The 27492-nt window shown below is 36.2% G+C and overlaps 1 protein-coding gene across 3 annotated transcripts in view; it reads left to right on the forward strand.

Moving 5' to 3' along the window:
* The window catches only part of LOC149789090 (stabilizer of axonemal microtubules 6-like), a 124474-nt gene that overhangs the window by 76570 nt on the left and 20412 nt on the right, over nucleotides 1–27492 (forward strand). For all 3 annotated transcript variants that reach the window (XM_089975288.1, XM_089975286.1, XM_089975287.1), the window contains exons 11-13: nucleotides 7835–8011; nucleotides 12421–12656; nucleotides 26076–26143. In XM_089975288.1, coding sequence (XP_089831414.1) covers nucleotides 7835–8011; nucleotides 12421–12656; nucleotides 26076–26143 — 481 coding nt within the window. The remainder of the gene's footprint in view (nucleotides 1–7834; nucleotides 8012–12420; nucleotides 12657–26075; nucleotides 26144–27492) is intronic.

The following is a 27492-nucleotide window of genomic DNA, read 5'->3' on the forward strand; positions in this document are numbered from 1 at the left end:
AGCCCAGTTATTATTTGTTGTGGTGTTCCACAGGGGTCTGTTCTTGGACCTGTTCTCATCATTCTATACACTGAGCCACTCTCAAATGTTATAGATCATCATCCAGTGTCTCACCAACTGTATGCTGATGACACCCAAATATACAAATCTAGCCACCCAACTGAAGTTGATTCTACCATCCAAGGTATATAGAGAGGTACTTTTCTGATGTGAAATCATGGATGACATGTAACAAGCTGCAGATGAATGATGACAAAACTGAGGCCATTCTGATCACAACAAAAAGACTTTTTCATTTACATCCTTTACCTCAAACAATAAATATCAGTAACACCAACATTAAATTCACAGTCAGTACGAAACCTTGGTATCACTCTGGACAGTACTCTCATGTTGCACCATGTCATGAACATATTCAAGGCTGCATAACTTGAGCTGAGACGCATCAGCTCCATTCGCAAATATCTTTCAGTTGATGCCACTAAAACACTTGTATGTTTATTAGTACTTTCAAGACTGGACTATTTTAACTCAATTCTGTCTGGTTCATCTCAATATCTACTTCAGAAACTTCAGAAAGTTCAAAACACAGCTGCTCAGATCATACTTAGAGCACCACAATCAGAGCACACCTCCCCGCTGCTCTGTACCCAACACTGGCTATCCATTTGATCCAAAATCAAACCAAAATTTGTTCTCTGTGCTACGTTTCACTGACGGACTCCAGACCAACATCCCACTACAAAAATGAAGGTGTATGGACAATGTTGTTTTGCATACCAGGGCCCAGCATTGTGGAATGAATTGCGCACTGAACTTATACACAAAGCCACAGTAATCCCATTCAAGAGTGCTCTTAAAACTCACTTATTTTGACTGCAAAAACAAACTTAAAGACCTAATAATGTTCCCTACCTTAAATATTTTCAGTATGTTTTTTTAATATATTTTTTAATTTGATGGTGTTTGTTTTTTGTAATCATATCATTATAAATGTTTTTTTTTATGTTATAGGTGTTGTCTAATGTTGTAAAGTGCTTAGAGCTTCTAAAGATTAGGTGCTATACAAAGTTCTCATTATTATATATATATATATATATATATATATATATATATATATATATATATATATATATATATATATATACTCATCAGACTTAGCTTGGCTAATCAATTATGAGTAATTTTCTTACCACGCCATCATGTATTTTCCTCTGAATGAGAGTCATTATATTTTGGATTTGCATAGAATATTCTACAGCAGGAATATTGTACAGTAGATAGCTTACATGCTGGGTTGAAAATCCCAAGTTACATGATGACTTGAGCTATGAGTCACAAACACCTGTTAAACTGAAGCATTCTCAATGTCATGTGATTCCCGTGCTAGTACAGTGTGTAGTCAATAATTATACATTAAACCATGCAAATTTATGCAATTTTGCACAATAAATTATCAGTAATTTAAGACAGATGGTAGAAGGGATATACCAAGTAAATAATGAAACACAGAAAGTCACACAATCAAAACCTGTAAATACACCTTTTTATGTCATGTCTGCTAGAAAATTATTGAGCTGATCAAAGGATTTTCCTCAATAAAAATTACTGCTTGAAATAATAATAATAATAATAATAATAATAATAATAATACACCAGTCTCTTACTTTACCTTCTGTACAACCCATACAAATTTGTCATAAACTCCTGGTAACAAAATGCTGCTGTTTGGTTCGCAGGTTACAATGCAAAATGTTCATTTTTTTCTTCTGCCAATAACTTTTCATTTCTGTGTATAGTAAACACAAGAATGAGCTTGAAAATCAATATTCCAGTTTAGAAACAAATTACACAAACCTTCTATTTTAGTATTTTCAAATATAATGACCACTGTAAGAGATATCCATAATAAGAAAAAATCCATTTTACATTTAATTAGAGTGTTAAAAGATTTGCATTGGATTCAGCACAAAATGGCAGCCAGTCCAGGATTGCGGGATTGTCATAGTATGTGACAAAACTAAGAACATGTCATATAAGATATGCAGCACAACTGGAACTCCCCATGCAGTCCATTTTGTTATGGGGGAGGGGGGAACACCATCATTGGATTAATTTCCACCAACAACTGGGACATTCTGTCCTCAAATACTACTATGACATATACTTTGATCAGTTGTTGTTTTTACCTGTGTTGATGCAAAGACACAAGTCAGTAGGCAGATAGTTACTGTATCAGTCTTACCTCTTTATGATGTGGTTGCAGCCTTTGTCAGACAGCTAATTGATTTTCTACATTGGAATGGTATTTGTTGTCTCTAAACAAAACTGTTGATAACATAAACATGTATATATTGGCAGAGTCAATGTATGCACAGTATGATTAGTTCAGATATGGCCAATAAACACCTGATTGATTTGCCTATTATAATGATAGTAATACAGTGTTGGTCAGGAGAGTGGATTATGCCTTAGGTCTTGGATAAGTCCAGTATTATCATTATTGAATGACCTATATATTTGATTACTATCAAGCCATCAAATCAGATCAGAATGGAATATGTAGCCAGGATCCTAAAACTATATTCAAGTCACTTACAAGTCTTGCATAGTCATCAAATCAAAATAACAGTTAAGTCTTGGAAACATAATTACATCTATAAGCCCAGTTACAGAAAGTGATATGCATATTTTTGGTGTTTTGTTTACCAGTATTGTAGTGTGGTCAAGAAAATATTCATTTTGTCATTTCTATTATCTTAATTCTATAATTTCTAATTAATTCATATTGGTGCACCTGCATATAATCATATTACAGGATGCACCAATCATAGGAAATGTTTTGTTTGAAGCTGATATTGAATATTCACTTGCATCTACAATGCAGCTACATGTAGGTTTTATATGTAGTAATACAAATATACATGTTTCATTATCTCTGATATTCTATACCTACACAATCAGATTAATCTCAAGCCAAGGATCAGGGATTCTTAATCTGCTCATTCCTTTGCATTGCTTCGATATTGTACTCGTAATCAGATCATGACGTTACATAAATAATTCGATATTTGCTGAAATTATCAGTTCAGATACGAAAAATGAGTTGTTTAAAATGGGAAAGAAATTGAATGAAGCTTGATGAGACAAAGTGCTAAGTGTCTTTTATTCATGTTGATAAAATGCACAGTGACACATAGTACAGGAATATAGCACTGCTTCAAGGAGCTGAATGGATCAGTCAGTGGAGCATCAGACTTTGTCATCAAAATGTCATGGGTGTGAAACCTTTCTAGGCAAGCCAGGGTTGGCTGCCAGTGTCCTTGGGAAAGTCACTAAACTCCCATTTCCTCTATATTATAATGTGATGAAAGTGTCAATAAAAACAAGAAGAAACCCCAGATCAGGTAGGTACATCTTGTACAGGAAGCATATCATTAATTTACACACTGATTGATGACTATTTAGTGTACATATCATAAGTTTTTAACATATATTTAAAAACACATGTAGCTGAATAGAAATGAATACTATGCAGTTCAAGCTTTGATTAATTCATAGTTAGTTGATTTAATATTGCAGTCAGTGCCTAGTTCTGTTGAGATTACTACTGTGTTACGTTAACTCATCTGCAAACAGTGTAGATCACATCTGTTCTCTTGTGTTGGTTGATCACTTCTGTGGCTTTGTGATATGCTGATAGATCAAATATGTCATCTCTTGGTGTGCTGGTAGATGGGATCTGTCATTTTTTGATGTTCTGGTAGATCAGATCTGTTATATGAGATTCATCTTCTTGTGATTGTACTGGTTGATCAGGTCTGTCATCTTTTGATATCCTGGTTGATCTGATCTGTAATCTGGTTAAGTATTGGTAGAAGAAGATCCGTCATATTATGTTGTGCTGGTATATCAGGATCTGTTGTCCCATGTTGTGGTGGTAGATCAGGATTTATTATATCTTGTTGTGCAAGTATGTGAAGGCTTGTCATATAAAATCTGTCCTCTTGTGCATTGGTGGTTGATCAAATCTGTCATCTTGTAATGTGATCTGTCATAAAGTTTGGTACTGGTATATCAGGATCTGTCATCTTGTGTTCTACTGGTAATAAGTATCTGTTATCTTATGGTATATCAGGTCTGTCAGATACTGTTGGGTTGGTATGTCAGATCTGTCAGATGCTGTTTGGTTGGTAGATCAGATCTGTCAGATGCTGTTCTGTTGGTAGATCAGATCTGTCAGATGCTGTTCAGTTGGTAGATCAGATCTGTCAGATGCTGTTCAGTTGGTAGATCAGATCTGTCAGATGCTATTGGGTTGGTAGATCATCTCTCTCAGATGCTGTTAGGTTGGTAGATCAGGATCTGTCAGATGCTGTTGGATTGGTTGATCAGATCTAACCAATGCTGTTCAGTTGGTAGCTCAGAATCTGTCAGATGCTGTTGGGTAAGTAGATCAGATCTGCCAGATGTTCGTCAGTAGATCAAATCTGTCTGATGCTGTTCAGTTGGTAGATAAGATCTGTCAGATGCAGTTGGGTTGGTAGATCAGATCTGTCAGATACTGTTGGGTTGATAGATCAAATCTGTCAGATGCTGTTGGGTTGGTAGATCAGATCTGTCAGATGCTGTTGGGTTGTAGATTAGATCTGCAAGATGCTGTTAGGTTGGTAGATCAGATCTGTCAGATGCTGTTAGGTTGGTAGATCAGATCTGTCAGATGCTGTTCGGCTGGTAGATCAGATCTGTCAGATGCTGTTCGGTTGGTAGATCAGAATCTGTCAGATGCTGTTGGGTAAGTAGATCAGATCTGTCGTATGTTTGGTTGGTAGATCAGATCTGTCAGATTCTGTTGGGTTGGTAGTTCAGATCTGTCAGATACTGTTGGGTTGGTAGATATAATGTTATGTGCTGTTGTGTTGGTTGATCAGATCTGTCAGATGCTGTTGGGTTGGTAGATTAGATCTGCATGATGCTGTTGGGTTGGTAGATCAGATCTGTCAGATGGTGTTGGGTTGGTAGATCAGATCTGTCAGATTCTGTTGGGTTGGTTGATCAGAACTGTCATCTTGAGATGTGCTGATAGATCGAATATGTCATCTATTGTTGTACTGGTGTTAAGAATCTGTATGGATTGTACCTGCTCAAACAGAATATACAAAATATATAAACATAGGAAGTCTGAAGCAAGCGTTATCCTTTTTACATTTTTCTTCTCAATCACTAACATCATCACTACCCTCTGATCTGCCCATCCCCATCCATATCACACGTATGCTAAAGTCTACCCACCCCCATAGATCAGCATCCAAGCAAACATTTCATAATCAGCATGTAAGCTCACTCATGCATGTGCACATTTAGACAGGCAAGACATTGATATCCCCACCTTTTCTTCAGGAAGCTTTGTGTGTACATCTAGACAGGCAAGACAAGGTAATCCCCACCTTTTCTTCATTTAGCTCACTCATACATGTACACATACAGATAGACAATACAGGGTAATCCCCATAATTTCTTCATTAACCTTACTCACACATGTGCACACCAGACAGAAAAGGCAAAGTGATCCCCACCCTTTCTTCAGTAAGTTCACTCATGTGCACATCCAGACAGGCAAGGCAATGTAAATTGCCACATTTTCTTAAAAAGGTTTTTGGGAGAATAATTCAGTATTTACTGGAAACAACTAGGCTAAAGGTACAAGCATATACGCTTAGCATTAAATCTGCATATGTATGTGGGACAGTGACATTGAATATTGTTATCACAACAAGAACCATTTATTTATTCAGGTTTTAATTACCAGTGGAATATAATAGTGCCCTTGTAGTGTTTACATAAGGAATAACACAATTGTCGGGTAACTCAATAATAAAGATTAGAGTTACTGTGTAAACCCCCCCCCCCCCCTCATCTAGCCACATTCACTGAAACAAATATCTAAAACTGGAAGTAATGTTTCAAGCTGATTTGAACCAGATCATTTTCATAAATTTGCCCAGTAGAGCAAATATTTGTTAAAATATAAACTTGGCATTGACATAATTTTACACATTGAGATGTTAATTCCCCCCTCCATACACTTGTACTTTTTAATTTGTAATGTATCTGAGTATTTAAAAAAACAAACTGTAATTTGGTTGAAAGCAGCATTCGACAAAGCAATGTTATGTTTATTTTTTTACATCAATGCTGTTAGGTTGGCAAGCATCATGTGTCACATAAACCTTGTTTAGGTCTGACACATTTATTTTTCCTACACAGGCAGTACTCTCCAAAACTATTTTTTTGCATATAATTGTGGTATCCTGAAAACAATATTTATTTCATCATGTACGAAAACATACATGAAATATGGTAACCAGTATGCGTATGATTTTACAAGGAGCTTTCTGTCATCTGAGTGTTTTTAGTTTATTCAGTGGTTGCTGATCCATCATTCCTTTACCAAGAATAAAACCTATTAAACAACTTATAAAAAATATGCTTTGTAGAATTTGACCAAATTTGACAGAAAGTATCCTGGTTTGAGGGTCCTACACAATTTTTATAGATGCTGATTGTTCAAGTTCAACTTAGTAGTTAAAAGAACAGGAAAACCATTGAATAACATCATGTCAGAAGCTGTGTTATGTAGAATCTGACCACATGTGAAAGAAGGCATTTTGTCATAGATGGTTTTCATTTTTTAACAAAAAAAATCTCATTTGCTATCAAATACAGCTGCCATTACTAAAAGTAGAAAAATCTTTAAATAACTTCTCAAAAACTACTAAACAGAATTTGACAAAATTATTGTGGTATAAAGGTTTTTCAGACTTTTATAAGTGTTGTCAGTCCACCATTACTGAAAGTAGACAAAAAAGTTTCAAATGACTTTTCTTGAAATGACTCAGCAGAATATGGCCAGATTCAACCAGAAAACATTCTGAAATTATGGACTTTCAAACTGATACAAAATTATGCTAGTTTGGAATCAAACATGGCTACTGTGCAAAAAATGGAACATCCTTCAAATGACATCCGAAAAACCACCCATTGTAATTTGACCAAATTTGACAGAAAGCATATTGGAATGAAGGGCTTTTAAGTTTGTGCAAATAAAATGATGCTGGCTGCTGATGCTAAAAATAGACAACATTTTGAACAACTTCTTAAAAGTCATATAACAGAATCTTACCAAAATTTGACAAGAAGCATTCTAGCTTGAAGGTTATGAAATATAACAGACTCTTACTAAAATAGGAATAGATTTATATAACTGTGTCTCAAAATATGGCTTGACAGATTTGACTAGTGTCAACAGAAAGCATCCTAGAGGCCTTTAATATTTGGTAAATCATGTTGATGCTAAAGCCAGTTACAGATGAAAAACTAAAAATGAGAGAAACCTTGAATTCTTTTTAAATATATACTGTCAGCAGCATTTGAAGAGACTTTGACAAAATGGATCATAATGATCCAGATCTTTTGGCCAACTCTGCTAGTATTTTGGCTAATAGGCAGATGTCAGCCAGGCAGGCGATCTTGCTGAAAACAGCTGATATGTATTTCCCAATGACCATACCTACTTTGTACAAGGAGACTTAGTATAGTGATTGGTATTATAATGAGGGAACATGGTAGATGAGAATACATTAAACAGTTGGATGCATACCCAAAATTCTAATTCATCGAAATGAAGCTATAACATGGACTTACTTTAATCTTTATATCATTGAAATTTATTTTTAAGAAACCTTTGTCCATCATTGATGCTTTGAAAAATTGTCTGTGATATCCACTGTAATGGGTCACATTTCCTACAGAGAAGAACTTGTTTTTGTTTCAGTGCTAGGCAGAAAATGGATGTTACCTCCACAGCAGCTACACAGGGAAGTGAGGATGACATGGTTGAGCATGGTTTGAATGACCAAGATGAGGCACACCAGAGTGACAGAGACCAAGCATATAGGACTTACAACAAAAACGTTTCACCAAAATACAAAACACAGGCTTGGGCAGATAGGTTTGTAACCATATACAGTATTTAATTTTTTTCTCAAATGTTACAATACAAAACTGTCCATGTTGTTCAAACATTGGTTTAATGACCCTAATTAATTTAAAAAAAAAAATATGCACCTCATGAGGCAATGAACTTTACAGCCTCTGGAAGCACAGATTGGACATAGATATTAAAAATTTAATTTCCATTATTTTACATTTGCACTGAGTGTCTCTGTTAGAGTTAAAATAACACACATATTGACCTAAAGCAGGCATGTTGCCAGTTACAAGAATATATGTAGCTGTAATACTCAATGATCCACTGATCGCTATTAAAGCTATGGGAAACATGGGATTATTCATATGTATAGATTCCTCAAATACAATATCAAAATGCAACAAATAATTATCCACTGGGTAGATATTACCAATAAAATATAAAAACCAAACAAGAAATTATCAACCTCTGTTGATATCACCAAATACAATATTGAAACCTAACCAGTAATTACCCATCTGTGTTGAGATCACCAAATCACCACAGCAAGTAATTAATATCCAATTAGTTTGTCGGTGTTGGAACCTCTTCTTCATGGGAACCAAATGACAGAAATTGTTATTATTAACAAAACTGTCTTTTTCTACAAAACCATGAAAATGAATGAATACACTTTCAAGTACTTCATACCAATGGATACAAAATTGTCCATCAACTTTAGAGGGCTGCAGAATCATGGAATAATGAATAATTTGCATAATTCTTTAATCACAAATCCTAATGTTAAGACAGATAATTTGATGTCACATATTTTGATTGTGTTATGTTTCTATGCTCTTATTGAATATTATACAATAAAATTGTGTTATGTTCCTGTGCTATTGCTGAATATTACACATTATAATTATGTTATGTTCCTTTGCTATTGGTGAATATTATACAGTGAGATTGTGTTATGTTCTTGTTTTGTTGCTTGATATTACACATTAAGATTGTGTTATGCTCATATTGTGTTATGCTCATGTGCTGTTGTTGAATGTTACACATTATAATCATGTTTTGTTATTATGTTAATGCTTGATATTACACATGCTTGTGTTATATGTTATGTTCCTTATGCCATCACCTGATATTACATAGTAAGATTGTGTTATGTTCATGTTCTGTTGCTTGATATTGTGCATTACAATTCTATTATTTGCTATTGTGTGATGTTGCACATTAAGATTTTGTGTTATGTTCTTGTGCTAATGCTTGGTATGATACATTAAGATTGTGTAATGTTCTTGTACTGTTGCATGATGTTACACATTAAGACCGTGTTATGTTCTTATGTTATTGCTTGATGTTTTGCAATAAGATTGTGTTATGTACTTTTGCTGTACTTTTGTTATTGCTTGATGTTTTGAAATAAGATTGTGTTATGTACTTTTGTTATTGCTTGATGTTTTGCAGTACGATTGTGTTATATTCTTGTGTTATTGCTTGATGTTTTGCAGTAAGATTGTGTTATGTTCTTGTGTTATTGTTTGATGTTTTGCAATAAGATTGTGTTTTGTTTTTGTGCAATTGTTTGATATTACTCATTATGGCTGTACTGTGTTTAAAATCTTATAACTCCTACACCTCCTGAACAGTTAATTGCATCGATTGTGTTTTTTTTCCTTCTTTGAGGTGAAATATTCAGGTCTGTGAAATTCTTTCTGCAAAGAATAAATATGACTTAAAGGTCAATCTCTTATGGAGAGTATGGATGTATGTAGACCAAACTGCATATGTGTTGTTCTGAGTCATTGGAAGGAAAGAGTTGGATATAATGTAGACCAAACTGCATATGTGCTGTTCTGAGTCATTGGAAGGAAAGAGTTGGATATAATGTAGACCAAACTGCATATGTGCTGTTCTGAGTCATTGGAAGGAAAGAGTTGGATATAATGTAGACCAAACTGCATATGTGTTGTTCTGAGTCATTGGAAGGAAAGAGTTGGATATAATGTAGACCAAACTGCATATGTGCTGTTCTGAGTCATTGGAAGGAAAGAGTTGGATATAATGTAGACCAAACTGCATATGTGTTGTTCTGAGTCATTGGAAGGAAAGAGATGGATATAATGTAGACCAAACTGCATATGTGCTGTTCTGAGTCATTGGAAGGAAAGAGTTGGATATAATGTTGCGATATTTCAAGGCCATGAGTTTATTCAATGACTCAGAAGAAACATGAATGTGGGTTTGTGTTTATTACATATCCATTCTTTAAAGCTTTGTAAATATTTTTTGCTTTACTGTATGAAAGAAATTCAAAAAAGAATAGGGATTTATAAAAAGTTCATTTCACTGCATCAAAAAATATATATGCGTGGAAGTCAGAGAAGAAATTTGAAATTGTTCAAATCCAGATGTGAGTGCTCTGCAAATACAGATTGAATAGCTGTGTCAAGTGCCAGATGAAGCATGTAGGGTTAAAAAATACAGATTGAATAGCTGTGTCAAGTGCCAGATGAAGCATGTAGGGTTAAAACATACAGATTGAATAGCTGTGTCAAGTGCCAGATGAAGCATGTAGGGTTAAAAAATACAGATTGAATAGCTGTATCAAGTGCCAGATGAAGCATGTAGGGTTAAAAAATACAGATTGAATAGCTGTGTCAAATGCCAGATGAAGCATGTAGGGTTAAAAAATACAGATTGAATAGCTGTGTCAAATGCCAGATGAAGCATGTAGGGTTAAAAAATACAGATTGAATAGCTGTGTCAAATGCCAGATGAAGCATGTAGGGTTAAAAAATACAGATTGAATAGCTGTGTCAAATGCCAGATGAAGCATGTAGGGTTAAAAAATACAGATTGAATAGCTGTGTCAAATGCCAGATGAAGCATGTAGGGTTAAAAAATACAGATTGAATAGCTGTGTCAAGTACCAGATGAAGCATGTAGGGTTAAAAAATACAGATTGAATAGCTGTGTCAAGTGCCAGATGAAGCATGTAGGGTTAAAAAATACAGATTGAATAGCTGTGTCAAGTGCCAGATGAAACATGTAGGGTTAAAAAGTTAAAAAATACAGATTGAATAGCTGTGTCAAGTGCCAGATGAAGCATGTAGGGTTCAAAAATACAGATTGAATAGCTGTGTCAAGTGCCAGATGAAGCATGTAGGGTTAAAACATACAGATTGAATAGCTGTGTCAAGTGCCAGATGAAGCATGTAGGGTTAAAAAATACAGATTGAATAGCTGTATCAAGTGCCAGATGAAGCATGTAGGGTTAAAAAATACAGATTGAATAGCTGTGTCAAATGCCAGATGAAGCATGTAGGGTTAAAAAATACAGATTGAATAGCTGTGTCAAATGCCAGATGAAGCATGTAGGGTTAAAAAATACAGATTGAATAGCTGTGTCAAATGCCAGATGAAGCATGTAGGGTTAAAAAATACAGATTGAATAGCTGTGTCAAATGCCAGATGAAGCATGTAGGGTTAAAAAATACAGATTGAATAGCTGTGTCAAATGCCAGATGAAGCATGTAGGGTTAAAAAATACAGATTGAATAGCTGTGTCAAATGCCAGATGAAGCATGTAGGGTTAAAAAATACAGATTGAATAGCTGTGTCAAGTACCAGATGAAGCATGTAGGGTTAAAAAATACAGATTGAATAGCTGTGTCAAATGCCAGATGAAGCATGTAGGGTTAAAAAATACAGATTGAATAGCTGTGTCAAGTGCCAGATGAAACATGTAGGGTTAAAAAGTTAAAAAATACAGATTGAATAGCTGTGTCAAGTGCCAGATGAAGCATGTAGGGTTCAAAAATACAGATTGAATAGCTGTGACAAGTGCCAGATAAAGCATGTAGGGTTAAAAAATACAGATTGAATATCTGTGTCAAGTGCCAGATGAAGTATGTAGGGGTTAAATGGATATGTAATAAATGAGACAAAGTATATGTTGATTTTTCATTTTACAGCCGTAAGTCAGATGAAGTGCATGTTGATCTGTCCATTTTCAGCCCTAAGTCAGATGAAGTACGTGTTGATTTGTCATTTTACAGCTCTAAGTCAGATGAAGTATGTGTTGATTTTGCATTTTTACAGCCCTAAGTCAGATGAAGTACATGTTGATTTTGCATTTTTACAGCCCTAAGTCAGATGAAGTGCATTTTGATTTCGCATTTTAAAGCCCTAAGTCAGATGAAGTGCATTTTGATTTCTCATTTTACAGCCCTAAGTCAGATGAAGTGCATGTTGATCTGTCCATTTTCAGCCCTAAGTCAAATGAAGTATGTGTTGATTTCGCATTTTTACAGCCCTAAGTCAGATGAAGTGCATTTTGATTTGTCGTTTTACAGCCCTAACTCAGATGAAGTACATGTTGATTTTTCATTTTACAGCCATAAGTCAGATGAAGTACGTGTTGATTTGTCATTTTACAGCCCTACATCAGATGAAATGAATGAAGAGGAAGATGAAATTGCAGGGAGATTACCAACACCTGAGGTAAGGAAACTCGAGGCAAAGAAGAAAATACGACGTCACCATTTGGACCTCACAACTCCAGTATTAGGTGGGGCACTCCTGACCTCTCCCCCTCAGGGAGAGAAACAAAAGTCAAGGATAAAGTCAAAACCAAAGAATGCAGTCAGCATGTCCTTGGCAGGGCCATATGATGGTATGAATAAAAAGCAAAAATGGTATCAATAAAAAATGTTTGCTTGGTGTTGTATCCATTATTTGGCCATCAGGGATAATCAGATGACCTTTAACTGCACTCTTAGCCACCTCTATGTTGGTCCAAACCAGGAACATTTGAAAAAAGCCATTTATGTTTTTTTCTTTAAAATAAATTCTGTTCTAATGCAGGATAATTTTTTGACACACATTAGTCTTAGACCTTTTCATTCATTATCTGTCATCTTTTTCATATTGCTTTAGATGCTGTGACCAGTCTTGATTTACTACAGTCCTAGAGTCACGTGACGCAATCAACTTTGGCAAAATGATTGTATGCATTTACTAGAGTCACATGGGGCAAAATGATTGTATGCATTTACTAGTGTCACATGGGGCAAAATGATTGTATGGATTTACTAGAGTCACATGGGGCAAAATGATTGTATGCATGTAATAGAGTCACATGGGGCAGAATGATTGTATGCATTTACTAGAGTCACATGGGGCAAACTGATTGTATGCATTTACTAGTCACATGGGGCAAAATGATTGTTTGCATATACTAGAGTCACATGGGGCAAAATGATTGTATGCATTTACTAGAGTCAAATGGGGTAAAATTATTGTATGCATTTACTAGAGTCACATGGGGCAAACTGATTGTATGCATTTACTAGTCACATCGGGCAAAAAGATTGTATGCATTTACTAAGTCACATGGGGCCGAATGATTGTATGCATTTACTTGAGTCAAATGGGGCAAAATGATTGTATGCATTTACTAGAGTCACATGGGGCAGAATGATTGTATGCATTTACTAGAGTCACATGGTGCAAAATGATTGTATGCATTTACTAGAGTCACATGGGGCAGACTGATTGTATGCATTTTCTAGTCACATGGGGCAAAATGATTGTTTGCGTATACTAGAGTCACAGGGAGCAAAATGATTGTATGCATTTACTAGTCACATAGGGCAAAATGATTGTATGCATTTACTAGAGCCACATGGGGCCGAATGATTGTATGCATTTACTTGAGTCACATGGGGCAAAATGATTGTATGCATTTACTAGAGTCACATCAGGCAAAATGATTGTATGCATTTACTAGAGTCTCATGGGGCAAAATGATTGTATGCATTTACTAGAGTCACATGGGGCAAAATGATTGTATGCATTTACTAGAGTCACATGGGGCAAACTGATTGTATGCATTTACTAGTCACATGGGGCAAAATGATTGTATGCATTTACTAAGTCACATGGGGCAAAATGATTGTATGCATTTACTAGAGTCACATGGGGCAAAATGATTGTATGCACTTACTAGAGTCACATGGGGCAAAATGTTTTTATGCATTTACTAAGTCACATGGGGCAAAATGATTGTATGCATTTGCTAAGTCACATGGGGCAAAATGATTGGATGCATTTACTAATCACATTGGGCAAAATGATTGTATACATTTAGTAAGTCACATGAGGCAAAATGATCGTATGCATTTACTAGAGTCACATGGGGCAAAATGATTTTATGCATTTACTAGTCACATGGGGCAAAATGATTGTATGCACTTACTAGAGTCACATGGGGCAAAATGTTTGTATGCATTTACTAAGTCACATGGGGAAAAATGATTGCATGCATTTGCTAAGTCACATGGGGCAAAATGATTGGATGCATTTACTAGAGTCACATGGGGCAAAATGTTTGTATGCATTTGCTAAGTCACATGGGGCAAAATGATTGTATGCACTTACTAGAGTCACATGGGGCAAAATGTTTTTATGCATTTACTAAGTCACATGGGGCAAAATGATTGTATGCATTTACTAGAGTCACATGGGGCAAAATGATTGTATGCATTTACTAGAGTCACATGGAGAAAAATGATTGTATGCATTTACTAGTCACATGGGGCAAAATGATTGTATGCATTTACTAGAGTCACATGGGGCAAAATGATTGTATGTGTTTACTAGTCACATGGGGCAAAATGATTGTATGCATTTACTAAGCCACATGGGGCAAAATGATTGTATGCATTTACTAGAGTCACATGGGGCAAAATGATTGTATGCATTTACTAGAGTCACATGGGGCAAACTGATTGTATGCATTTACTAGTCACATCTGGCAAAATGATTGTATACATTTAGTAAGTCACATGAGGCAAAATGATTGTATGCATTTACTAGAGTCACATGGGGCAAAATGATTGTATGCATTTACTAGTCACATGGGGCAAAATGATTGTATGCACTTACTAGAGTCACATGGGGCAAAATGTTTTTATGCATTTGCTAAGTCACATGGGGCAAAATGATTGTATGCATTTGCTAAGTCACATGGGGCAAAATGATTGGATGCATTTACTAGTCACATCGGGCAAAATGATTGTATACATCTAGTAAGTCACATGAGGCAAAATGATTGTATGCATTTACTAGAGTCACATGGGGCAAAATGATTGTATGCATTTACTAGTCACATGGGGCAAAATGATTGTATGCACTTACTAGAGTCACATGGGGCAAAATGTTTGTATGCATTTACTAAGTCACATGGGGAAAAATGATTGCATGCATTTGGTAAGTCACATGGGGCAAAATGATTGGATGCATTTACTAGAGTCACATGGGGCAAAATGTTTGTATGCATTTGCTAAGTCACATGGGGCAAAATGATTGTATGCACTTACTAGAGTCACATGGGGCAAAATGTTTTCATGCATTTACTAAGTCACATGGGGCAAAATGATTGTATGCATTTGCTAAGTCACATGGGGCAAAATGATTGGATGCATTTACTAGTCACATCGGGCAAAATGATTGTATACATTTAGTAAGTCACATGAGGCAAAATGATTGTATGCATTTACTAGAGTCACATGGGCAAAATGATTGTATGCACTTACTAGAGTCACATGGGGCAAAATGTTTGTATGCATTTACTAAGTCACATGGGGAAAAATGATTGCATGCATTTGGTAAGTCACATGGGGCAAAATGATTGGATGCATTTACTAGAGTCACATGGGGCAAAATGTTTGTATGCATTTGCTAAGTCACATGGGGCAAAATGATTGTATGCACTTACTAGAGTCACATGGGGCAAAATGTTTTCATGCATTTACTAAGTCACATGGGGCAAAATGATTGTATGCATTTGCTAAGTCACATGGGGCAAAATGATTGGATGCATTTACTAGTCACATCGGGCAAAATGATTGTATACATTTAGTAAGTCACATGAGGCAAAATGATTGTATGCATTTACTAGAGTCACATGGGGCAAAATGATTGTATGCATTTGCTAGTCACATGGGGCAAAATGATTGTATGCACTTACTAGAGTCACATGGGGCAAAATGATTGTATGCATTTACTAAGTCACATGGGCAAAATGATTGTATGCATTTGCTAAGTCACATGGGGCAAAATGTTTGTATGCATTTACTAGAGTCACATGAGGCAAAATGATTGTATGCATTTACTAGTCACATGGGGCAAAATGATTGTATGCACTTACTGAGTCACATGGGGCAAAATGTTTGTATGCATTTACTAAGTCACATGGGGAAAAATGATTGTATGCATTTGCTAAGTCACATGGGGCAAAATGATTGGATGCATTTACTAGAGTCACATGGGGCAAAATGTTTGTATGCATTTGCTAAGTCACATGGGGCAAAATGATTGTATGCACTTACTAGAGTCACATGGGGCAAAATGTTTGTATGCATTTACTAAGTCACATGGGGCAAAATGATTGTATGCATTTGCTAAGTCACATGGGGCAAAATGATTGGATGCATTTACTAGAGTCACATGGGGCACAATGTTTGTATGCATTTGCTAAGTCACATGGGGCAAAATGTTTGTATGCATTTACTAAGTCACATGGGGCAAAATGATTGGATGCATTTACTAGAGTCATATGGGACAAAATGATTGTATGCATCTCTGTTAGTAACACATCCTTATAACTAAGGAAGGTTGTTGACAAATATTACGTTTTGCTGACTTTATTCTCGATGGTCTCAGGATGAATGGAGGAGTATTGTTATTCATTACCCCACCACCAACACTGTGACCAGTGTGTTATAAGGCAAAGTTTGAAGAACAAGGCTATTCCTTTTATCTCAATGTCCTTACTGTGTATTACCAGTGTTGATGCTTCATGTTTCAGTTTAAGAATTCATCAGCACTCTCGAGTTGCTTAACATTTGAAAGTGACTGTTTCACCTTTTGCTCTCTTGGTTATTCTCCCAATAGATTCACTAATTTTCAGTGATTTGAAAGTCACTGTTTCACCTTTGCTCTCAGTTATTCTCCCAATAGCTTCACTAATTTTCAATGATTCGAAAGTCACTGTTTCACCTTTGCTCTCTCAGTTATTCTCCCAGTAGCTTCACTAATTTTCAATGATTTGAAAGTCACTGTTTCACCTTTGCTCTCTCAGTTATTCTCCCAATAGATTCACTAATTTTCAGTGATTCAAAAGTCACTGTTTCACCTTTGCTCTCTCAATTATTCTCCCAATAGCTTCACTAATTTTCAATGATTTGAAGGTCACTGTTTCACCTTTGCTCTCTCAGTTATTCTCCCAATAGATTCACTAATTTTCAGTGATTCGAAAGTCACTGTTTCACCTTTGCTCTCTCAATTATTCTCCCAATAGCTTCACTAATTTTCAATGATTTGAAGGTCACTGTTTCACTTTTGCTCTCTCAGTTATTCTCCCAGTAGATTCACTAATTTTAAATGATTTGAAAGTCACTGTTTCACCACTGCTGTCTCAGTTATTCTCCAAATAGATTCACTAATTTCAATGATTCGAAAGTCACTGTTTCACCTTTGCTGTCTCAATTATTCTCCCAATAGCTTCACTAATTTTCAATGATTTGAAAGTCACTGTTTCACTTTTGCTCTCTCAGTTATTCTCCCAATAGATTCACTAATTTTCAATGATTTGAAAGTCAGTTTCACCTTTGCTCTCTCAGTTATTTTCCAAGTAGATTCACTAATTTTCAGTGATTTGAAAGTCACTGTTTCACCTTTGCTCTCTCAGTTATTCTCCCAGTAGATTCACTAATTTTCAATGATTTGAAAGTCACTGTTTCACCTTTGCTCTCTCAGTTATTCTTCCAATAGCTTCACTAATTTTCAATGATTCGAAAGTCACTGTTTCACTTTTGCTCTCTCAGTTATTCTCTTAATAGATTCACTAATTTTCAATGAAGTTAGAATATCAGATGTACAAAGTTTTAGATTTTTTGTGGGGGGCCTTGCACTGAGATGTAAAATCCTTCTAGTCATTACTGTATCTGTCCATTCATTCACACTGCTTGTAACTCTGCAACACCTATACATTTTTGAATACAATTTGGTCAATGAATTATCTATTACATAAGGATGTGCTTTTTGAAGGCTTCATCTTTTATGGGCAATTTTGATGGAGTTATTGCCTTTTTTGAACGTTTCATATCGCCAAAGCAGATCCTTTTAACTAACACATCCCAGGAACCATTCAACACGTTCTGCTACAAATTGGTGTGTACATTTTTTTTTATAGACCTAGATATACCATTTTTGGATTTTTCTTGTCAGTTGAAATTGTTCTTGTAGAGTTATTGCCCATTAACTTCATGGCATGGATGCTGCTTGCAGTCAGCATAACTCAAGAAGCATTCATCATATTCTGATGCAGTTTGATAAGAAACCTTTTCTTAGACTTTACTAGCACCTTGATGAATTTAGTCTCATTCAGTTTGGACAGAGTTAGGACTTATTTAATATTTTGCTTAAGTGCTCACCCAGGTGTGACTATCACTCTTTCTAGTTATATCTGGTAAACCATGCTTTATTTGTCAGTTGGAATTTTTATTGTAGTTATTGTTCTCCATAAGTTTATTTGTATAAAAGTACTCCTCAATGATTACATTGTTGAAATTATGAAAATCTGAATGCAGTTTATCAGTTTCATAACTCAAATAGAACATATTATGGCATAAAACAAATAATTATAAACATAACATCAGTGACAAGGGGAGGTAAATCAAGTCAAACCAGTGGATATGTCTGTATAGAATCCTACATGCATGCTTATCTCCTATGAAGTTTATGAAACTTTTTCAATATTTTAATTTGAGAGGAGCATTTAGTATAGCTACTATAAGGTCTTCTGATTGTTCAATATACTGGGTATCAGATGTATAAATACTTCAGAGCCCATCATGTTAGTGTGTAGACACAGTTTGTGTAAAGCCTCTTGTTGTTCAATATATTGATCATAATATCTGTAGATAGTTCAGAGCCCATCATGGTAATGTGTAGACAGTTTGTTTAAAGCCTCTTATTGTTCAATATATTGGGTATCATATGTGTAGATACTGCAGAGCCCATCATGTTAGTGTGTAGACAGTTTGTTTAAAGCCTCTTATTATTAACTAGCCCATTAAAATCTTATCTAGCTTATGTTATGATGCCAGGAATCTTGGAACAATAACTACAACTGATTAATTACACCCCAGCCTGGAAAGCAATCAAACAATTATCCAAGTACAGATAGAACTACACCCCAGGGACTAATACCAAGCCTACTATGCCACTACTGAAAATTAGATAGTTAACCCAAAACTCTTAAGATATAATCTAAATAGTGCCAGTCTATACACAAAATAAAATGCAGTTACAACACAATACACACAAACAGAACCACACCAGACTTAATGACTATGGCAAGTCACTCCAAAATAATAACGATAACGAACTGGGGATGGGAGCGGAAACTTTCACCCTGAACTTTTGCAAAGGGAAAACGAGTATGATGCTTAGTTTCATGCATGTCGGGTTCAAGGCAAGAAAACAATCACAAGCACTAGTGTTTGCAAGTATTGACCTGAGAATGGAAACCAACCTGTGTACTGAGTGGGAACGGAGTACAACTCAGAACCCACATGCAGGGACAACTCGAGATATATGGTGAAATGAAACAAAGATCAACCCTGACAGGGGAAAAAAATAAAAATAATTAAAAATCAAAACATAAAAAAATAATAAAATTAAAAAGTTTATATTTTACAAAAATTAATACAAATAAAACAATATCACATATGAAGTCCACAATCGGGAGGACAGGGGATACACAAGTCACAAACCATGACCTTTAGAAACGAAAAACAGGGTGACACCTCCAACTCTTTACCAGCATCTGCTGGAACAAAGTCATGGGGTGCCAACATAACTTATTGTTCAATATATTGGGTATCATATAATAATAATAATAATAATAATAATAATGAGGACTTTGTATTACACCTAATCTTTAAAAAAGCTGTAAGCGCTTTACAACATTAGACAACACCTATAAGATAAAAAACATATAATGATATGATTACAAAAATAAACACCATGAAATTAGAAAACATAAAAAAAAAACATGCTGAGAATATTTAAGGTAGGAAACATTATTAGGTCTTTAAGTTTGTTCTTGCAGTCGAAATAAGCGAGTTTTGAGAGCACTTTTGAATGAGATCTCTGCATCTTTGTGTCTAAGTTCAGTGGGCAATTCATTCCATGTTGCTGGGCCCTGGTATGCAAAAGAATGCTGTCCATATGACTTTGTTTTCATAGTGGGAATAATGAGTATACGATTGTCAGAAGAGGAGCGTAAGTATCTTGCTGGTGTGTACACATGGGTGTGGTCAGATAGGTATGTTGGACTAGAGTCTGACAGTGAAACATAGCACAGAGAACAAATTTTGTGTTTGATTCTGGATTGAATGGATATCCAGTGTAGGGTGCAGAGCAGCAGAGAGGTGTGCTCTGATCATGGTACTCTAAGTATGATCCGAGCAGCTGTGTTTTGAACTTTTTGACATTTCTGGAGCAGATATTGAGATGAACCAGACGGAATTGAGTGACAGTAGTCCAGCCTTGAAAGTACTAATGAACACACAAGTGTTTTAGTGGCATCAACTGAAAGATATTTGCGAATTGAGCTGATGCGTCTCAGCTCAAGATATGCAGCCTTGCATATGTTCATGACATGTTAGTGCAATGTGAGTGTACTGTCCAAATTAACACCTAGGTTTCATACTGATTGTGTGAATTTAATGTTGGTCTTACTGATATTTATTGTTTGAAGTAAAGGATGTGAAAGAGAAAGTCTTTGTGTTGTGATCAGAATGGCCTCAGTTTTATCACCATTCATCTGCAGCTTGTTACATGTCATCCATGATTTCACATCAGAAATGCACCTCTCTATACCTTGGATGGTAGTATCAACTTCAGGTGGGTGGCTAGATTTGTATATTTGGGTGTCATCAGCGTACAATTGGTGAGACACTAGATGATGATCTATGACACTTGAGAGCGGCTGAGTGTACAGAATGAAGAGAACAGGTCCAAGAACAGTCTCGTGAAACACCACAACATAGATCAACTGGGCTGGAGTGTATTCCATTTGCAGATACAATTTGTGTCCTGTTGATCAAGTAGGACTTGAACCACAGTAATGCTGTATCATGAATGCCAAATACATGCTGGAGACAGTGAAGTAATATATCATGGTCTATTGTGTCAAATGCTGCAGACAAATCAAGGAGGGTGAGGACTGTAGTCTTTCTGCTATCCAACACAGAGAGAATGTCATTAGCTACTTTTAGAAGAGTAGTTTCAGTACTGTGGCAAGGGCAATATGCAGATTGTACATGGCTGAAAAGACTTTGAATTCAGATGAGATACAAGCAGGGATAGAACAAACTTTTCTAAGATTTTTTATATAAATGGGAGATTAGAAACTGGGCAGTAGTTCTTTAAATCATTATGGTCTAGTGTTGGTGTCTTCAGCAGAGGCTTTACAATGGCAGTTTGAAAAATGATGGGAATTCCCTGTATGAGAGAGAGGTATTAATAACATCAGTTAGTAAAGGCAATACTGGATCTAAGCACTCAGGTAGTAGTGATGTTGGAATTAGATCAAGTTCACATGTCTTTGGTGCACTCTTCATCAGGATTGTATATACGAAATCCATAGAGACAGATTCAAATGCTGCTAATGGTTGCCGCTCAAATTCTGTATCCCAACTGTATGGTGACGATGAGTCAATTGAAATTGTGGTGTCAAGCTTATCTCTAATGGTTTGTACTTTGTCACGGAAGAATTTTGCAAACATGTCCAGAAGGTCGACTGGAGAGAAGGTAGTTGGAAGTGGTGTAGATTTGTTCCTTGACATTAGCTTGTTAGTAATCTCGAAGAGCTCTTTGCAGCTGGAATTTGCCATGATCTTAGTAGTGTAGTGGGCTGATTTCGCTGCATGGACTATATTTGTGACATTCTTCTTAGCGGCTTCATAGATTTGCTTATGAATAGTGAGTCTGGTGGAAAGCCAAAGCCTTTCAGCTTTACGGCGGTCTCTTTTAGCAGTGTGAAGCATGGATTGATACTCTGCACTTGGTAGCTGGGGCATGTTTGTCGAGCAATGAATGCAGGCAGTTCTCGAGTTGTTCTGCTGTAGGAGGTAAGCAAGTTGTTAGGTTTGCTTGGATGTCGTGCATTAGTTTGATTCTATTTATCATACAGAGGTTTCTCTTAGTAGCAGATAAAGGTGGAGGGTTAGGGACTGATACATCAAGATGGCATATAATGCAGAGGTGATCTGAGGCAAGGTCATGGGATACCAGGGAGGACCATAGAACGTTATCATCAGGTCTATGAAGAATCCAGTCTAAAATGTGACATGTTCATGGGTGGGTTGGTTAACTGACTGTTTGAGGTTGAAAACAATAATGGAATCTATGAGTTTTGATGTGTTTGGGTTTCCGTGACAGTCAAAGTGAAGGTTGAAATCTCCAAGTCTTAGAATAATCAAGTTGCCACTTATCAGATTTCCATACTCCAGGAGATTTGGAAACTGCTCCAAAAAAGAGAGATTCAGCCAGCTTGTTTTTTCTACTAGGAGGAGGGCAGTATAGGCAGAAAAAATGGACTGACCTTTGCTCCAGTGTGAGTGTGGTTTGGACTAGTTCAAACGATGTGTGGTCGAAATTGAATGTTGTGGTGTGGTTAAGACGTTTGATCATGGAGTTCTTTGTGATGACAGCAATTCCACCTCCACGAGAATTGCGGGGGAATGACTTGATGGAGTAACCAGTGGGTGTTAGATCCGCACACTTGGGCTCATCGCCTGATGTTTTTAGCCATGTTTCTGTCAGGAAAAAGACGTCAGTATTCTGGTCGTTGATAAAATTAACTATTTCTGTGCACTTTTCCGGTGGTCCTACTGATTGGGCATTGAATAATGCAATACGCAGAGGTATCTCTTGGATAGTTGACACAAAGCTTGACAAATTAATAGGGATTTGAATTAGGTTATCTAAATTAATGGTCAAATTTGTTTAAAATTGTTGAGCCAAAATAAGGGAGATAACTGGAATTCTTCCTGTTCTACGTTGGTCAGCTTTGAAACAATGTTTCTTTTTTCGCTTCTGTTTACATTTAGGTAATGATGAATGAAGTCCCAGTTTGTTTAGTCTAGAGCACAATGTACTGTAGTATGGAGAGCCAAGGAGTGATCATTTAAAGCAATTAATGAGGGTCCATTATAGCATAAACGGGTTGACTGGTGAGTATCACGTGATGGCGGTTTGTTCAAAAACAGTGGAGCAAGACAGCTGAGAAAAAGTCTGTTCTCATTTCCAAAACAAGGAGATGAAGAAACACATACGAATTGAACAGCCAATACAAAATGAACACAATAACTTAGATGGAGACAGGCAACAGGCACATATATCATGAAAATGGCACTAAAAAACGGAACAGCTGCTTCAAACCAGTTAAGCGATAGTGGCCATCTTGTGCGTTCTTTATGTAGATGCTTCAGAGCCCATCATGTTAGTGTGTAGATACAGCTTGTGTAAAGCCTCTTACTGTTCAGTATATTGGGTATCATATGTGTAAATACTTCAGAGCCCATCATGTTAGTGTGTAGACACAGTTTGTGTAAAGCCTGTTATTGTTCAATATACACCGCTCCCTCGATAACTTGCGCCCAGATAACTCGCGATCCCGCTTATAACGTGGTGTCTGCTTTGGCTCCCGATTTTTTTCCAGAGAAAATGTATTTAAAATATCTTTAAAATATGCTGAACATGAAAAAATTACGATAAGAATTGATAAATTAAACCTTGATACATTGCTCGTTTTATCACTGAAAATGGTGATTAATGCCCGTAAAAATATAATCCATATTTTGAAATTTGCAAGTTCTAAAGAAGAATTAATTTCAGAGGTCTCGAAAACACTTAATTACGCGTATTTGGATGCCAATTTTTGATCTGGGACGCAGAAAGTCACTGAGGCGGGAGTCCTCCGTACGCATGTAATAGGTGCGCAGGAAAATTCAAAGATTTGCCGGTCCTGTTTCAGCCACCTGCTTTGTGGGAAAATGTGTTGATCAGTTAACTGTGCTGATATTTACAATGACAGAATTCAGTGACTGAAAGACTCTTTGATGTACTGTTGCAATTTTATAAGAGTACATTAAAAAAAAAAAAAAAAGAACATGATGCAACAGCTTGGCGGCTAGTTCAAAGGCTTTGACTAGCAGCTGAGTGAGAAAATGTACTGATATTTAGTGATTGAATTCAGAGGCAGAAAGACCCAGTTTTAAAATCCTAGTGAGACCTCTGTTTAAAGATATCATATATTATGTAAGTTTTTATGATAAATAGTTGTCAGTATACTGTAAATAAACAGTCTGGTGAAATAGCGATCAATGAAAACTTCTGGTAAATGCTAACAGGTGGCAACAGAGAATGAAATAAACACCAATTAAACATCTTTTTGTGTGAAAGTCACGTTCTAATCCTTTAATTCCATTTCAGTGTAAACATTATAATCACAACATATTCTGTTCATTGAAAACATGAAAAGAGTCAATCGACTGTCACATCGAAACCCGTGAGTACTTCTGTGAGAACCTAATTACATGTACATGCCGGCTTTGTTTTGATCAACAACTTGGGGGAAGTGTTTGTTGCATTAAAAAAAAAATCGATTACAAGAGACCTGGGGTGCTGGATTAAGGGTCTTGGAGCTGCCTTTGACGTAAAGCAAAACAGTAACAGAGACAACGTTGATGATAGTGACTTCGAATGTTTCAGTGAAACTGATGTCATTAATGCCGAGGCTGTTTGGGAGAAATTCATACAGACTCATGGTCCTGAGATGGGCGTTTCTCTTGATGATATGGAGGAGTGGATTTGTGCTGACAATGATTGCCCCACAGCTGAATACATGTCAGATGAAACTATAATTATTTCTATAGTGAACAAATTTGCAGCAGAAGACGATTCTAACGGGAGTAACACAAGTGTTGAAAGTGATGCAGATGCAGATGTTGCACCCCCCACCCCTCTGCACAGGAATCAATCAAATATTTTGATATTGCCATAAGGTGGCTGGAGACCCAAAATGTTGACTGCGTAAAGCTCGTGCAGTTGACAAATCTGAGGGATTTTGCTCGGCGGCAGAGAAACCAAGGAGTAACACACACACACACACAAAATAACTGATTTTTTCAAAAAGGGAATTGATATTTGTCAAGCGTGGCACAAACGGCAAGTATTAACTTGTTATAATTTACGTTGTTTTAAATTTGTAGACCAATTAAATATGTTAGTACTGATTAACCCTTGTTTTTTTTTTTTTTGTTTTCCATTTTACTTCTATCACATTCAAATCTATTTATCTATCTATCGTTCGATCGACACTGTTTCTCGAAAAGAGTCGATCTTTTGTATACAAAAAAACGTCTAATTTGGATCAAACAATAAAACTAGAATGTATCCAATTCAACATAATAATTAGTGACGTAGTACACAATGTGTGAAGTGGTACAAATGTTAAGCGAACGGAAACCACGTGGAATAATGTTTTCGATGATCGCCTCAATATACTGTAATTTATCCTGAAATTAATGTTGTCCTATGAGGAAATAATAAAGTACAACGTTATGAAGAGATATTTATTAACAGTTTATTTCAGAACGATTATAAAGTGAGTATTCAACAGTATAATCTGCCTACCCCCCCCCCCCCATATTTCTCCGTTATGTCGTCAATCACTTTATTGGTTTTGGGCTTATTTTATAGGTCCCTCGATAACTCGCGCCTCACTTATAGTGCGGTCGATGTTTCTGGATCCCGATGTGCGCGAGTTATCGAGGGAGTGGTGTATTGAGCATAATATGTGTAGATAGTTCAGAGCCCATCATGGTAATGTGTAGACACAGTTTGTGTAAAGCCTCTTATTGTTCAATATATTGAGCATAATATGTGTAGATAGTTCAGATGTCTACAGTACATTAATTTTGTTATGTATTTGGTTTTTATGTGTGTTTTGCAGAGGATGAAGAAAGTATTGCTACTATAGAAGAACCAGTTCCCAAGACAAGTGGTCAAGTCACACAAAAGGTAAATATTTTATCAAGTACCATAGGCAATGTTGGACAGTGAAAATATCTTTGCTCTGATTATCAGATGGAGAGAGTTCCCTTGACACCCATAACTGCACATTCGAGTCAGAGAGGAGGAGCAATACTCATGTGACTCTACTCAGCTAACTCTGGGCAAGAGTGTAGTTAAGCTTAGGGCAGCTTACAGTCACAATTTGGACTTTGTAGCCAAGTCATCAATCACCTCACCTATTTTTGGTAATTGGCTGGCTTTAAACACAGGATGATCATATCAATTGATAAAACAGCTAGCCTGTTAAAACTGGGGCTTAAAGTGAATATGCTAGTAGAGTCTGATGCAAAACAGCTGAATTTAAATTGCCTAAATTGTTTGTTGGTTATGATCATAAGCATGACCAATGTCCTGGACTTATCATATAATAAACTACACTGAAAATCCAACCATGACCGATATCCTGGACTTGCCATATAACAAACTGCCCTGATAATCCAACCATGACTGATGTCCTGGATTTACCATATAACAAACTGCCCTGATAATCTAACCATGACTGATGTCCTGGACTTACCATATAACAAACTACCCTGATAATCCAACCATGACCTATGTCCTGGACTTAGCATATAACAAATTGCCCTGATAATCCAACCATGAATGACCCATGTCCTGGATTTGCCCTCCCAGTTATGTGCAGTAGAAAGGCATCACCTGCTTCATTATTTGTTTTAATACCAAGTCTATCAATAGTATTGGGAATGTCAAATATACATTAAGATAAACACCTGAATGTTGAGGAACAGAGAAACTAATTGATTACAATTTTTAATTCAAATGCAACACTTCATGAGCATGAAAACTTGTGTAAGGTTGTAACGTTTATACCTGATGTATAGTAAATAAGTGCATATTTACTGGCTGTTCATGTCCTTCTTTATTTTCCAAAGCACTTAATATTCCCATTTATATTTACATTTTTGAGCGAATGAACTTTTAAATAAACAATCAACAGATTAGTCCCACTTTCTCAAAGTCCATTTTAGTCAGGTCTCTCAAAAGATCTACTTTGTCAAGTGTGCAGATAAACCCCGTAGGATGAATTGGATTATGGGTAGATGTTTTCAGGTCACATGAGACCTGATCTCAATGTACAATTCTGCTCTCACTATATTTAGAGTTTATGTTTTGCATATTTTGTAACAGTGACATAAACATCAGCCATCACAATACATGCATTCAGAGTACCGATATTCATTGGAACTGTATAGATCCAAGTTTTGACCAAATGGTCAAGGTCATCCAGAGACAAGGATTTCCATGGAGCGATTTTGGTAGAATTGTTTCAGATA

The sequence above is a fragment of the Sinohyriopsis cumingii genome, chromosome 11 (assembly GCF_028554795.1).
Source record: "Sinohyriopsis cumingii isolate HCF-2022 chromosome 11, ASM2855479v2, whole genome shotgun sequence".
Classification (NCBI taxonomy): domain Eukaryota; kingdom Metazoa; phylum Mollusca; class Bivalvia; order Unionida; family Unionidae; genus Sinohyriopsis; species Sinohyriopsis cumingii.